Raw genomic sequence first — 16521 nt, forward strand, 5'->3', positions numbered from 1 at the left:
CTGCGCGCGGTATGTCGCTTGTGTAGATGTTGTACAGGAACGGTGAGAGGACTGCCCCCTGCGGTACCCCTGCTTCCATCTCCCTGTACGTCGAGCAGACTCCTTCAGTCTTCACTCTGAATTTTCGCGCAGTCAGGAAAGATCTCACTATTTTCACTTGGCTGATTGGGAATATGGCAGAATTTGGGGAAAAGGCTTTTGATACGTCCAGCAAGACTGCTCCGGTTTGCTTCCTTGTGATTGAATCCACTTGCGATAAATTCAACCATTCGGTAGATCTGTTGTTCTGTCGAGTGTCCATGTCTGAATCCAAACTGCTCATCAGGAATGTGCAGCTCTTCTTCGGTTTCTTTGAGCCTCTTCAGGATGATTGCTTCCGCTTGGAAGTAAGCTGATTGGTCTGTAATTTTGGAGAAATAGGTGATCTTTTCCTGGTTTTGGAAACAAAATAACATCTGCCATTTTCCATCGGTCTGGACAATGCCGCAATCGCAGTGATGCGTTGATGATGTAGGTCAGAGTTGGTCAGTTTTCTCAGTGGAATGTTTCCAATTCCATCACATCCTGGTGCCTTTCTGGGTTTGAGACTCCGTATGATGTCTCGGAGTTCTTCGGGCGAGGTATGCCGAATTGGTATGTTGTCCGGCTGTCTGTTGATACCTCTGGCTCTTCTCTCAACTTTCCCAATCTTTAGCTTCGAGATCTTCGGTTCAGATGTTCTTGCCACTGCTTGTCTTGGTGTTCTTGCAGGGCTGCCGTCACTCTCCTGTTGAGTTGATTCAGGAAGTTTCTGTCTCCAGGATCGTTTGTCCTGATGGCAGTTCTTTTGGCTCGTCTTCTTTCCTGGATCAGCTGTTTGGTAGTCTCAGGAGGTAATTCCTGATTCTTGGCCTGGTTTGTGTGGTGGTACTGGCCTGTACAATATTAGAGTAATTTGGCATCCAGTACATTGCAAAACTAATCGCAGGCTGCAGCCTAACATTTTTGGCATCTTTGCTGAAAAAAATTGAAATACCGCACCAGAGCGCGAGAGAAATTAACTGCGGTGACGTCACGACGACGCCAACTGACGTACCGGACGGTCATCTCTCAAAAATTTTGGACATTCCTCGATTCGTCTATATTAAAAGCGACGCTCCTCAATAACGCTTACAACGTTAGAATATCGCGCTCGTTCAATATTCCCAAATTATCACGTCGAAAGTGCTTTTCAACGTATCACTAAAAGTGTTTTGTAACCCTTTTGTGTGTCCACCAAATTCTGAAAATATGTGTGCCTGTGTGAACGAGAGGGTTTTTGTTGTAAGTAGTACCATTACTTTTAAGTTTAACAAAAAAATATCACAAAGCGTCGTTTTTTTCTGAATTTGGTTTGGATTGATCATTTATGCCTGTTTCCCCCAACGTTAAGTACAACTTAAGCTAAGTTGAGGTTTGAATGTGACAGGTTAGTTGCAAAATAACACAGTCCAAACTAAACGTATCTAAGCTGTCCGTAAACTCCACTTAGCCAATGTTGGGAAAGCGGACGTAAGTCCCATTGCCCATTGTCCACTTATATTAAAAGAAATTATTTACTTATTTTTTAAATTAAGTATTTTTGAATATTTTAGGATATTATAAGAATAACTTTCACTAATTTTTTAGTGCCACAAAACAAATTGCCACTACTCAGATCTACAGGGTGTTCATCTTTTTACCCAATGGACAACTCCATTTATTTTAGTGATGGGTATTACCGGTAAAGCAAATATTTCACTTTGCCTTTTTACTTTTTAAATTTGACCGGTAAACTACTATTAAATTAATGCTAAATTACAAATACTGTGTTTCTGGCAGTTCAAATTTTGACACCGCTTTTATGGCTGACTGTACCAAGTTTTGTAGTGTTTTTTCAGGTTATTGGATGGGAAATTTAATGAGGATTCCAAAAATGTGCTTAAAACTATTATTTTCTCACTCCAAGTGTGTTTTACAGGCAATTTTGTACCTGACTGTCCTTTCAAATTGTGTTTTTGACAGTTCAAATTTTGACAACGCTTTCTTTCCTGACTTTGCCAAATTTTATAGTGTTTTTTCACGTTATTAGATAGGAAATTTAATGAGGATTCCAAAAATGTACCTAAAACAGTCATTTTCTCACTTCAAATGTGTTTTACAGGCGATTTGGTCTCTGACTTTCCGTTCAAACTGTGTTGCTGGCAGTTCAAATTTTGACACCGCTTTTCTGACTGAGTGTACCAAGTTTTGTAGTGTTTTTCATGTTATTGCATGGGAAATTTAATGAGGATTCCAAAAATGTGCTTAAAACTATTATTTTCTTACTCCAAGTGTGTTTTACAGGTAATTTTATCCCTGACTGTCCTTTCAAATTGTGTTTTTGACAGTTCAAATTTTGACAGCGCTTTTCTGACTGACTGTGGCAAGTTTTGTAGTGTTTTTTCATTTCATGTTATTGGATGGGAAATTTAATGAGCATTCCAAAAATGTGCCTAAAACTATTATTTTCTCACTCCAAGTGTGTTTTACAGGCAATTTTGTATCTGACTGTCCTTGCAAACTGTGTTTTTGGCATTTCAAACTTTGACACCGCTTTTCTGACTGACTGTACCAAGTTCTGTAGTGTTTTTAAAAGTTATTGGATGGGAAATTTAATCAGGATTCCAAAAATGTACTTAAAATAGTAATTTTCTCACTTTAAGTGTGTTTTACAGGCAATCTTGTACCTGACTGTCCTTGCAAACTGTGTTTTTGGCAGTTCAAACTTTGACACCGCTTTTCTTATTGACTGTACCAAATTTTGTAGTGTTTTTTCAGGTTACTGGATAGAAAATTTAATAAGAGTTTCAAAAATCTGCTTAAAACATTTTTTTTCTCACTTCAAGTGGGCAATTTCGTTCTTGACTAGCAACTTTGTTTCTTATTAGCAAACTGCCAAACTGTGCTCAAAAGTAAAAAATCAGGGTACAGAAACAGTTTCTTGCAGTATTCGATTCAAAACGATGGGGCCATGAAATGGGCTTTCCAACAGTATAACTACTTGGCTTGATCGGTTGAATCGTTTTGCTACCAAGGACGTCAAATTTGCCGTTTAAATTTACCGTCAAAGGCGTTGAAATGGGCTTTCTAAAAATATGACTACACTGGTTGGTATAGGTTAAACCGTTTGGCCGCTAGAGGGCCTAAACCTTTTTTATGTCAACCTTGATAATCCAAGCAACTGAAAACACTTTTCAAACATCTGAAACCATTTTATTTAGGTTCAGAATCCACTAATGACATTTTGATGTTTCTGACCTGCAAAAACCGTTTGAGAATCTCTTGTAAAAACAACACTGGTGACATTTTGGTATTTCTGAGCTGGAAAAAACTGTTTGAAAGCTTCTAGCAACTTTTTTTTAAGGATCAGAAGACTGAGTTTTGAGGCCAGTAATACCATAATGTTGGTGTTTCTGAGCAGAAAAAAGAAGTAGAAAACAAATGCAGTTTATACCATTCAAATTATAGAAAAACCTTGACACCTACAGACAGATAGGTGTCAACATATGGTTCATAAAACGTTATTCTTTTGTTTAGCAGGAATGCTGTTTTACTCATGGCTTACTCCATACTCTACTTCTACTTTCTCCATACTTTACTTCTACATCTCTCTTCTACTTTGATCTTATCTCCATAGAGTTACAGATTTTTGAAAAGGTAAAATATTTTGAAATCTGCATAAATATATAGGGTGTCCCAAAAAGTATATTGGGTTCATCATCATAAGAATAAAAACAAAATAGATATTTGGATTTTAGGTTAAATTTTCTATGTCCCCCTGTCCATTTACCAAACACACACAATGCAGCCAATCATGTTTCCAGAAATAAAAACTGCTTCGATAGAATAATCCGGTTATGCGAAAAAAATGCTAATGAGTAGGCGACAGGATGCCAATATTTTTGAAACAGTTACGTGGAGAGAGGAAGCCAAGTTTTCGGGAAAAGTATTTTTAATAAAACAAATAAACACTTTTGAGCTGACGATGATAATCCTAATTTAACTGAGAAAATGGAATTTTCGATATTTTTTATAGTTGTCGAGATATTTGCTCTTAAAGGATAGCGATTGTGGGAAATAGTTATTTATACAACAAGTGCAAAAAGTACATCTTTTTTGCACGCTAAAGTTGTTATACGATACCGAAAGTGCAGTTTAACCACACGTAAGTGCAAAACAAGACTTTTTGCATACAACATTTTTTATAAAACCAACTTGTTTGAGTGCAAAAGCACAGCAAATATGGTGCAAAAAAGGATGAAATCATAGTGCTAAAAAGACTTTATTGCACTAGTGCAAAACAGAACTTTTTGCATTAAATAAAGTGTACTTTTGCACAATTTTATAAAAAAACATTTGTTTTTTTCCTTTGTTTATTGGGTCTTCTGTCTCACACAAAAAAGGTTTGTTGGGAAAATGGAATTTCGCACTATTTTCAACTAAGTTGAAAATAACATTAACCTAGTCGTCCCAACACAAGACCACTGACTTAGGCTCGGTCTTGTTACCTAAAAACGCTGACGTTTCGGTGGAAAATCTACCACCGTCTTCAGAGAATCTAAAAAAGAAAAAACACAACGGCAGAACACAGAAAACAACAACTTAATAAATATTAAACCTGATAATGTTCAATATGGAACTCTGAGAAGGGTTTTGTCAATAAAAATTGACATAAATTTAAAGAAATAAAAAAAAGAACTAGAACTTTAGAACTTTTAACAATTTGTGTTAAAACAACATTCTTCCAATATGGAGATGATTATTACCAACAAAATTCTGGAATGGCAATGGGTTCTCCATTGTCTCCAATATTAAGTAATATTTTTATGGAACATTTCGAAGAAAATAACATTAATAATTTTAATTATAAACCAACAATCTGGTGGAGATATATTGATGATGTTTTCACAATATATCCATTTGGTAATGATCATCTCCAACAATTTCTAACTCACATAAACTCAATAGAACCCACAATCAAATTTACAACAGAAACTGAACAAAATAACGAACTTCCATTCTTAGACATTCTAATCAAAAAAGACATAAACAAATTTGAAACAAAAGTATACAGAAAACCAACCCACACAAATAGATATTTAAACTACAAATCAAATCATCCAATAATGGTAAAAAAAGGTATTGTAAAAAGTTTATTTGATAGAGCCAAAATTATTTGCAATAATGAACAATTTAATAAAAAAAAATTATTCATTAAAAATGTTCTAAAAGAAAATGACTATCCTGAAACATTTATTAATAAATGTTTTAGGGATTTAGAACATCCAAAACAATCTGGAAATCAAAATCAAATTTTACCTTTTACTAACCTTTTTATTCCTTACATTCCAGGTGTTTCTGACAAAATCAAACGAATAGCTAAAAAATATAACATCAGAACAATATTTAGAACTCAAAACACATTAAGATCACACTTAACTAAAACAAAACCTTACAATGAAAATGAATCTACAAGAAACGTGATATATAAAATTCCTTGCGAATGCAATCAATTTTATATTGGTGAAACCTCCAGACCTTTAAAAAAACGTATTAAAGAACACCAAAATTATTTAAGAACTGGAGACTTTCACAAATCTAATATATGCCAACACGCGTTTGATAATGATCATAGAGTCAAATGGAATGAATGTAGTATCATAGACAAAGAAACTTTTTCAAAAAGACGTAAAGTAAAAGAAAGTGCATATATTAGATTAAACCATGACTCCTGTGTTGCTACATCCTCTATTAATATTGACCAAACTTGGTTAAATATTCTAGAGGAGGAGATAACACTTGGTCATATCAAACGTAACTGAAATTTCTTGTAATTTTGTTTTCATTATAAAACCCACCTTTCACTACAACAATAGATAACCTTTCCTATTGGAATGACAAAAGTCAAAATTTATGTCAATTTTTATTGACAAAACCCTTCTCAGAGTTCCATATTGAACATTATCAGGTTTAATATTTATTAAGTTGTTGTTTTCTGTGTTCTGCCGTTGTGTTTTTTCTTTTTTAGATTCTCTGAAGACGGTGGTAGATTTTCCACCGAAACGTCAGCGTTTTTAGGTAACAAGACCGAGCCTAAGTCAGTGGTCTTGTGTTGGGACGACTAGGTTAATGTTATTTTCAACTTAGTTGAAAATAGTGCGAAATTCCATTTTCCCAACAAACCTTTTTTGTGTGAGACAGAAGACCCAATAAACAAAGGAAAAAAAGTAAATTGACCTTAAAATCCAGAGACGTATTGTGTTTTCCATAAACAAGTCTTACTTTACAAAAACTGTGACCATTACCATAAAAAATTAAAGAATTTCAGTTAAAATGCAATGAAACACAACTTCAGTCAGTATTTTCGAAATTTAAGAGTTACGGCACTGAATTTACTGTATAACCAGTAAAATGACATTAAAATCCAGAGACGTACTGTGTTTTTCCATAAACAAGTCTTACTTTACGAAAACTGTGACCATTACCATCAAAAATTAAAGAATTTCAGTTAAAATGCAATGAAACACAATTTTAGTCAGGATTTTCGAAATTTAAGGGTTACGGCACTGAAATTTGCTGTGCAACAAGTAAATTGACCTTAAAATCCAGAGACGTACTGTGTTTTTTCCATAAACAAGTCTTACTTTACGAAAACTGTGACCATTACCATAAAAAATTAAAGAATTTCAACGAGTGAAATTTCAATAAGTGAATGTCCACCGCGGTTTTTTTGTGTGACGTCCCTTTCGTGTCTATTTGGTCTTCTTCAGGTAAGATATGCAGTTTTTGCCCCTTTAACTTACCTTTTTATTTTTTAACTTTTTGAATTATCTGCCGCCCCCCATTACATATATACCCTTTCAGGACATCCTACTTCTACTCATATTCTTTTATTACAGATAAACATGCAGTTTTTACATCATTCAACTTCCTTGGGTTTTGATTAAGTTTTTTCCACCTTCAAGAATAAAAAACCAAGTAACTAACTTCTTCTCTTTGACATCAACACTGGGTTTTGATTAAGCTTTTTTCCCCTTCGAGAATAAAAAACTAACTAACTAAAAAGGCAAAACTGGAAGGCACTTTAGCCCCTGAGGGCTATGTCAGCATACTACTCAAACTCAATCCCTTTAAAACTCAGATTTGCGCATTCCACCTTCACTCACGTCAGTCTAAAAGAAAGCTTAACGTTGCTTGGAATGGGATCACCTTTGAAGCTGCAGAGAAGCCAATATATCTCGGAGTAACCCTGGATAAATCACTTACATATAGGCATCAATGTGAACAGACCATCACAAAGTGGCCGCAAGAAATAACATCCTGAGGAAACTAACGAATAGCCAAACCAACTGTCCTCAGAACCACTTGGCTACACAACAAATCTCAGGGCTGTAACCCTTAAATTTCGAAAATACTGACTGAAGTTGTGTTTCATTGCATTTTAACTGACATTCTTTCATTTTTGATGGTAATGGTCACAGTTTCCGTAAAGTAAGGTTTGTTTATGGAAAAAACACAGTACGTTTCTGGATTTTAAGGTCAATTTACTGGTTATACAGTAAATTCAGTGCCGTAACCCTCAGATTTCGAAAATACTGACTGAAATTGTGTTTCATTGCATTTTAACTGAAATTCTTTCATTTTTTATGGCAATGGTCACAGTTTTCGTAAAGTAAGACTTGTTTATGAAAAAAACACAGTACGTCTCTGGATTTTAAGGTCAATTTACTTGTTGCACAGCAAATTTCAGGGCCGTAACCCTTAAATTTCGAAAATACTGACTGAAGTTATGTTTCATTGCATTTTAACTGAAATTCTTTCATTTTTGATGGTAATGGTCACAGTTTTCGTAAAGTAAGACTTGTTTATGGAAAAAACACAGTACGTCTCTGGATTTTAAGGTCAATTTACTGCTTATACAGTAAATTTCAGTGCCGTAACCCTTAAATTTCGAAAATACTGAATGAAGTTGTGTTTCATTGCATTTTAACTGAAATTCTTTAATTTTTGATGGTAATGGTCACAGTTTCCGTAAAGTAAGACTTGTTTATGGAAAAAACACAGTACGTCTCTGGATTTTAAGGTCAATTTACTGGTTATACAGTAAATTCAGAGCCGTAACCCTCAGATTTCGAAAATCCTGACTAAAATGGCGTTTCATTGCATTTTTGACTTTCTTTGATTTTCAAAAGAATTATAATTTAGGACGCATACTTTTTTTTAATAAAATCGTGCAAAAGTACACTTTATTTAATGCAAAAAGTTCTGTTTTGCCCTAGTGCAATAAAGTCTTTTTAGCAATATGATTTCGTTTTTTAATGATTTTTAGTTTCCAAATGTTTCCCCCCTCCATCCTTTTTTGCACCATGTCATATTTGCTGTGCTTTTGCACTCAAACAAGTTCGTGTTATAAAAAATGTTACAACATAAGTGCTAAACAAGACTTTTTGCACTTACGTGTTGTTAAACTGGACTTTCGGTATCGTATAACAACTTTCGCGTGCAAAAAAGATGTACTTTTTGCATAAATAACTATTTACCACAATTGCAATCGTTTAAGAGCAAATATCTCGACAAATATAAAAAATATCGAAAAACTGGACTGAGTGAAAGTGTGGCAAATTTAATCAGCTTTTATTTTGTGTAGAGTGATGATGACGGTAGAATATTTTCCGTTTCCGAGATATAAACAAAAAATGAATGACGTTTTCCTCCCTTCCGGTTTAAAGGCTACGGGCGGAAACTATAGTCTAGCCGGCCTTTCGCTTTTATTACTCCGTAGGTTCGCCGGATAGACTATAGTCCAAACAAAGTTACGAAGTTAAAAAATGTGTTCCAAGAAGCATTTCCTTCCAAGTTTATCATTTTATCATTTTTTGCCTGAACTACTAATTTGAATATGATGTTGCATTGAACTGTTGGAGTTCAGTCAGTCATTCTAAAAAATCTTGATAAATTTGTTTTGATAAAATTGATAAAAGTGCTTTTAATTTAGTTCTAGCCTTAAGCCAAGACAGTGAGATTCACCTTGATCCCCATAACATCCAGAATAATATAGAGTTAAGCATCATTAGCATAAACTTTAAGGCTATTGCAACGGTAAGTTATGGTTCATTTTTTTTCCCGTGGCGGTTACGTCATCAAGTGCTCCGCCATATTGAAATTTACGCACGTCGTTTATTACAAGCTAGGCTATCCATCTTTTTAATCACCTGTTTGGACGACAAATTCCTCCTTTAAACCTCACAATATGTATCTTTCATTAAGCAATTATAAATGAAAATGAGAAAACTATATTGTTTTGAAAAAAAACATTCTCACATGTTTTGCATGCAATAAATGCTTTTTTTTTTCGAAATTTGTATAATTCATCGGTCCGTTTATTACTGTAACAAACAATACACCAGGTTCACATCTGCTAGTGGAAGATGTGGCAACATAGAGCATAGTCCCAACTGACAGTCGGCTAAACATTTTGAGGTTGACTTCGGTTTTCAACTTGAAACGTATCGCACGTCTGTTTCGTGGGTGCCATTTTTTGTGGCTAAGAAACCACGTTTCTTGAAGCGGTGTTCAGAGAAATTTGAAGTTGACGACCGAATTCCGCAGCCGGTCGAGTGGAAATGTGGGACCTCTAAGTGGAAACGTCGATTCCTAAAGGTCTACGGGGAATTGTATTGTCTTGTGCGGTGCACTTCCAAGAGGCGGAAAGCGGGAGAGATGAGAGTTTCTCAGACGCACGCAAGTGCCTCTTCCGCGGATCTTTAGTAATCGTGTATCGCGTAATCGCGTTATTTAATCTGGCTGAACGTCTCACTGACGAGTGGCCATCGTAACCACAACACACACACACATTTTGAGGTTAGGAATTTTAAAGAGTTGAAAAACACCAAAAACTCCAAACAGAAGATTTAAATTATCTGGAAAGAACATCACAGATAGATGCATTCAAACGAGTCATTAACAGCCCAATACCAACGTTTCAAGAATTACTCCATAAAATTTGCAAGTAAAGAAAGGCAATGTGTGTATCCTGGGGACTATTAAATCCTAAAGCAGTGTTTTAACTTATAACAGAATTGTTGGTGTTTTAAGAATTTGCTTCTTGGTTTTGTGATATAGATTGCTTATTTATTTCCTTTTGTAAATTTACCTAGCATTAAATACATATCAATTTGGTTTTGTTGTGTGATTTATTTAACATGTTTTTTTCAATTTCAGTTCAATTTATTGTAAGTTAAAGAAATTATCTAATTTTATGATTGTTTATGAAAAAAACTAGACTTCTTAGATAAAAAAGAAACTTGAGTGTACTTTTTAAAGATTTTATTTCATAATGTGTAAATAATACAATTAAAATAGTAATTTAACCTACTATCTGATGTAAAAGTATTTAACAGTAGCACCATCTGTTTCTAGCCTTATAGTCAGAGAAGATACGGCAAAATGTATAAGGGCTAATTCTGCAAAATAATGGCATTTGATCAAATTTATGTATTAAGTAAATTGTATCTTTCTAATATTACCTGAAACTTATTAGAAATTTGTTTTTTTAACACTCTGCATATGGATTTTGACAACACCATTATAACCATAGCTTCAAACACCTTCTGTTTAGAGTCTTTTAGAGCAATTGATAATGGGACTTTTTAAATTTGGACCCTTTCAAAGCATGATAAGCAAACTCCAGATTAGGCAAATAAAGGTACCTGAAACATAAGCTATTTAGTATTAGCAGCTTATTAATACCTCTACCAGAGTCCTTTTTATAGTATTAGGTAAATCACCTTGTCAGCTTCTGCTAAATACACCTTTACTCTATATCCATGTCTCTTCGAGAACCACTGGCTTGAATAAACTTGGTTTTTGTAGTGTTCTTGTAAAAACTCTTCTTGGGAGTAAGTAAATACCTATAGAGGCTGTTTACATGCTTCTCGCTGTATCGCTATCTAACGGTGGCCTGCTTTAACACGCGCCCGGCCAGATATTGCGGCGCATCGATTCATCCCGAATCGAGTGCTCGTTCAGAAGTATCGAGCATAGTAGGCCCAAACCGTAACAATATGTTTCATAAACATCAATGGCATATTAAAAGCCAGTAAGCTTGCTGCGTTTTGACTAAATTTAAACTCATCCTTGAATAATTTATCCAACCTTGTAACACGTATATGTAGCCAGTATAACCTTAAATTATAACTTATAGACATGTCTGAGGTCAGTACATAAAGCAATTCTCGCACATTCCAGTGTGTTCGAAACGGATCTATATTATTTTCTGCGTACTTGACAGTGACCAGAGTCGGCTGTTGTAACATTGAACGTTTGATCTATTTCGAAAGTCCGGCGATTCTGCGAATTTGGATGGAATCCAAAACAATCAACACCGTTCTGTTTTGAACGACCACGCTAACTGACGTCAGTCGAATCGGTATTTTTAGGAAAATCATCATTCGGCAGGTGCTTGAGTCATTTCTAAAATATTATCGCGTTCTTTTGTAAATTTTGAATGCCATTTTTTTTTAATACGCAAATAACTTATTTTTTTGTGGCAATAAGGAAATAAGTTTTGTTTTCAACCAGGTATGTAATAACGTTATTTCTTATGTGTAAACCAGGTGGAAAGATGAAAATTACCTGCTCATCACTTTCCACCCGGGTGAATGTCAATATGCGTTTTGTCATATCTGGGCTTACTTTTTATAGTTAAGAGACTGTGCTGCCACCTCTGCAACAGCTCGCAGCTCAGGTGATGATGAGTAACATCTGCGTCTTCCGAAATCTCCTCAGAAAAAGCACTTTAAGAAACGTTTCAGCTCAAAATATATACAGTGTGTAAATTAAGTATGGAAACAAATCTGTATTTTTAAAACCAAAATAGATAAAAATATTTGGTTTGTGGCATTGACTGTTAACCAAGGTTCCGGAATTTTTTGCATCAGAAAAAATTTTTCACCCCCTCAGGGGGGGTTGGGGTAGGGGGTAACTTAATTTTTTTAAATAGCAACCCCTATTGAGTGACCCCTCGTTTTGAAGGGTTTGTCAAGACAAAAGCAGTGGCACAAATCTTAGGTCGATATGTCATCCCTAGACGAAATGGCAGGCATTCAAAAACTTGATTGGGTAAATAAGCGCCCATTTCACCAATTAAAAATGTTGAATGCCTGTTATAGTAGCCCCTATTGAGTGATCAGTCATTTTATAGCTTTTGTACCGCTAAACCTGTCACAAACGAATTGTTTGAAGTACAGATAAGACAGGAAATAAATAATCTAGAGCACAAATAATACACATCATAAATAATAACACATAATAAAACTAATTTAATACTGTAAAACACACACACAGACAAAAGGTATTACTATTAAAGTAATGTTTGCTGCTATTACCTGAAGAATTCAAAGATGTTCGAATTGATGGCCAAGAGCAACTTGACAAAGTCCTAAGCGATTGTAAAATTCGTTTAATACTCTGCCAATTGTTTGCTGATCAATTGTCCGTGCTTCCGCCAGAATCCTTTCTGAAAGCTCTTGTAAGTTTTCTGGTCGATTTACATACACTTTACTCTTAAGATATCCCCATAAAAAATAATCCAAAGGGGACGAATCGGGAGATCTTGCAGGCCATTCTATGGAACCCCTTCTACCTATCCACTGATCTGGAAAAGTCTGGTCCAAATAGTCCCTAACATTTACAGCGAAGTGGGGTGGAGCGCCATCTTGCTGAAACCAAATACTTTCATCCACGGCATGCTCTTCATCCTCAGGAGGAAACTCTCTTGAAATAGCGGGTACAATAGACTCGCGCAACAGGTCCAGATAACGATCACCATTTAAATTACCTTCAATTATAAAAGGTCCAATTACCTTAAATCCAACTAATCCTGCCCAAACGTTAATCTTCTGAGGGTTTTGTGTATGGCATTCTTGAGCCCAATGTGGATTTTCATCAGACCAGTACCTCGAGTTTTGTCTATTGACGTGTCCATTGAGGCTGAATGAGGCTTCATCAGAAAATACTATTTTTGTTTTAAATAACGGATCTTGGATACACCGCTGCATCATTTCTTCACAAAATTGAATTCGACGATCAAAATCATCCTCGTTCAATTCATGAATTAGCTGTACCTTATAAGGATGAAATTTTTCGGCTTTCAGAGCTTTATGAACCGAAGTGTGACTTAAACCTAGATTACTACCGAGCTGACGAGTAGATGTAATGGGATTTTCTTGAATACTCAAAAGCACATTCAGTGTCATGTCTTCTGTTACAACTGATTTAGGTCGACCAGTTTTACGTTTATTTGCTACATCCCCTGTTTCCAAGAACTTAGTACAGATCTTACTTACCGTAGATCGGTTTATTTGATGATCTGGGTACAGTTCATTAAATAACTCACAAGTTTCTTGATATGTACGTGACCTATCCCCATACCCAACAATGCGGAGAATGTCAATTTTTTGCTGTGTACTTAAAAGAACCATTGTTAAACAAAACTACAGAAGCACTTGAATACACCTCTCTCTACAAAATTAACTAAACCAGAATGAGTAGATTAAACATTATCGAAAGAATATCCTTTAGAAACCCAAATAGCTACTGATAAGAAAGGGTAAATGGGAAATCCCAAGTTAGAAACCGGTTTTAAAGTACGTTGTGCATCTGCATTTCGAAGGAGCTGAGATAACCAAAGCTACTTAAATTATTTCTAAAATTCCAATTTACTATTTCATAATTGCCTCTCTTACTTAATTACTATAATAATTTTTATAAAATGTCTTTTTATAATTTTATTACATAATTATAAAACATAATTAATTGACATTTGGTTCTTGACCACCATTTATAGGATAAACGGATTTTTTATCATTCTGCACGGGGCTGGGGCAAAATTTTGAATACGATAAAAACATCCACTTTTCAATCTAATAATGGTATCTGGAGTTCGGCTTACCCAATGTAACCCATTTACAAGGTAAATATGGGTATTCACACTGGATTTCGTTTGCCCATCTCGAAATTTAAAATGGCCGCCATTCTGGTTAGGGGTAAGATATCGACCTCGGGTTTACGGCATTGTATTTCTTTTGACAAACCCTTCAAAATGAGGGGTCACTCATAGGGGTTGCTATTTAAAAAAATTAAGTTACCCCCTACCCCAACCCCCCCTGAGGGGGTGAAAAATTTTTTCTGATGCAAAAAATTCCGGAACCTTGGTTAACAGTCAATGCCACAAACCAAATATTTTTATCTATTTTGGTTTTAAAAATACAGATTTGTTTCCATACTTAATTTACACACTGTATATATATATATAAACAATCTTTATTTTCGATAGAAAAAAGGCTATCGACCACTTGATCTTTCTGCCTCAGCTCAAAATATTAAAGACGGAATAGCACAATAATGACGTTGTCAAGATTGTAAATAAATTACCAGTCGTTTATTGTGGTTGAAGTCATAACTACTCGTACCTATACTACCTTATTGTTAGAGAATATTAGCAATCAATATTTCAACTGAATGAATTATTAAAAGTTCGATGAGATTTTGATAATTGATTGAAAATAAAATAGTATACAAACCACGGTAGAAAGTTTAATTTCTGTCTCGAGATAAAGTTCACCTCGACTTCGTCTCGACAAACTACCTAATTTCTCGACAGAAATCAAATACTTTCCACTTGAGTATGTAATATACTATTACAAGTAAATCGAGAAGTTTTATTTGAGGAAACATTTAAGAAAGCTTATCGTATTGTATTTATTAATTTTTTATTGGTTCGTTGAGATTTTTAGGTTTTTAGGGATTTTTAAAAATTATGAGGAATTACTGGTATAGCAAATATTTTACTTTACCAGGAAAATTTGACCGGTAAATTACCAGTAAAATACAAATTGCGTGTTTCTGGCAGTTCAAATTTTGACATCGCTTTTTTCCCTAACTGTACCAAATTTTGTAGTGCTTTTTCATGTTATTGGATAGGAAATTTAATGAGGATTCCAAAAATGTGCTTAAAAGTGTAATTTTCTCACTTCAAGTGGGTTTTACAGGTGATTTTGTCGCTGATTGTCCTTTCAAACTGTGTGTCTGGCAGTTCAAATTTTGTCATCGCTTTTTGCCTAACTGTACCAAATTTTGTAGTACTTTTTAATGTTATTGGATAGGAAATTTAATGAGGATTTCAAAAATGTGCTTAAAACAGTCATTTTCTCACTCCAAGTGGGTTTCACAGGTGATTCTGTCCTTTCAAACTGTGTGTCTGGCAGTTCATTTGTAATGTTTATTCAGGTTATAGAATACAAAATTTAATGAGGATTCCAAAAATCTGCTTAAAATAGTCATTTTCTCACTCCAAGTGGGTTTCACAGGTGATTTTGTCTCTGACTGTCCTTTCAAACTGTGTGTCTGGCAGTTCAAATTTGACATCGCTTTTTTCACTGACTGTACCAAATTTTGTACTTGTTTTTTCAAGTTATAGAATACAAAATTTAATGAGGATTCCAAAAATGTGCTTAAAACAGTCATTTTCTCACTCCAAGTGGGTTTTACAGGTGATTTTGTCTCTGACTGTCCTTTCAAACTATGTTTCTGGCAGTTCAAACTTTGACACCACTTTTCTCCCTAACTCTACCAAATTTTGTAGTGTTTGTTCATGTTGTTGGATAGGAAATTTAATGAGGATTCCAAAAATGTACTTAAAACAGTCATTTTCTCACTCCAAGTGGGTTTCACAGGTGATTTTGTCTCTGACTGTCCTTTCAAACTATGTTTCTGGCAGTTCAAACTTTGACACCACTTTTCTCCCTAACTCTACCAAATTTTGTAGTGTTTGTTCATGTTGTTGGATAGGAAATTTAATGAGGATTCCAAAAATGTGCTTAAAACAGTCATTTTCTCACTCCAAGTGGGTTTCACAGGTGATTTTGTCTCTGACTGTCCTTTCAAACTGTGTGTCTGGCAGTTCAAATTTGACATCGCTTTTTTCCCTGACTGTACCAAATTTTGTAATGTTTTTTCAGGTTATAGAATACAAAATTTAATGAGGATTCCAAAAATCTGCTTAAAACAGTCATTTTCTCACTCCAAGTGGGTTTCACAGATGATTTTGTCTCTGACTGTCCTTTCAAACTGTGTGTCTGGCAGTTCAAATTTGACATCGCTTTTTTCCCTGACTGTACCAAATTTTGTAATGTTTTTTCAGGTTATAGAATACAAAATTTAATGAGGATTCCAAAAATCTGCTTAAAACAGTCATTTTCTCACTCCAAGTGGGTTTTACAGGTGATTTTGTCTCTGACTGTCCTTTCAAACTATGTTTCTGGCAGTTCAAACTTTGACACCACTTTTCTCCCTAACTCTACCAAATTTTGTAGTGTTTGTTCATGTTGTTGGATAGGAAATTTAATGAGGATTCCAAAAATGTACTTAAAACAGTCATTTTCTCACTCCAAGTGGGTTTCACAGGTGATTTTGTCTCTGACT

The 16521-nt window shown here is 34.8% G+C and overlaps 1 protein-coding gene and 2 long non-coding RNA genes across 3 annotated transcripts in view; 2 read left to right on the top strand and 1 right to left on the bottom strand.

Annotated features, from left to right (window-relative positions):
- The first annotated feature begins 1113 nt into the window (after positions 1–1113).
- Positions 1114–16521, top strand: part of LOC145732419 (actin-binding Rho-activating protein-like) — a 29874-nt gene continuing 14466 nt past the window's right edge. Inside the window, exon 1 of the mRNA XM_081984659.1 lies at positions 1114–1302. Coding sequence (XP_081840785.1) covers positions 1270–1302 — 33 coding nt within the window. The 5' untranslated portion in view covers positions 1114–1269. The remainder of the gene's footprint in view (positions 1303–16521) is intronic.
- Positions 9369–11590, bottom strand: LOC145732587 (uncharacterized). Its single transcript, XR_014179033.1, has 3 exons — positions 10827–11590; positions 10566–10748; positions 9369–10502 (listed from the first exon to the last, which is right to left on the bottom strand). It is a non-coding gene; the product is annotated as an uncharacterized LOC145732587 (long non-coding RNA).
- Positions 11488–15462, top strand: LOC145732589 (uncharacterized). Its single transcript, XR_014179034.1, has 3 exons — positions 11488–11619; positions 11743–11867; positions 14427–15462. It is a non-coding gene; the product is annotated as an uncharacterized LOC145732589 (long non-coding RNA).

The sequence above is a fragment of the Ips typographus genome, linkage group LG8, assembly GCF_016097725.1.
Source record: "Ips typographus isolate SLU linkage group LG8, UJ_Ityp_2.0, whole genome shotgun sequence".
NCBI classification, from domain to species: domain Eukaryota; kingdom Metazoa; phylum Arthropoda; class Insecta; order Coleoptera; family Curculionidae; genus Ips; species Ips typographus.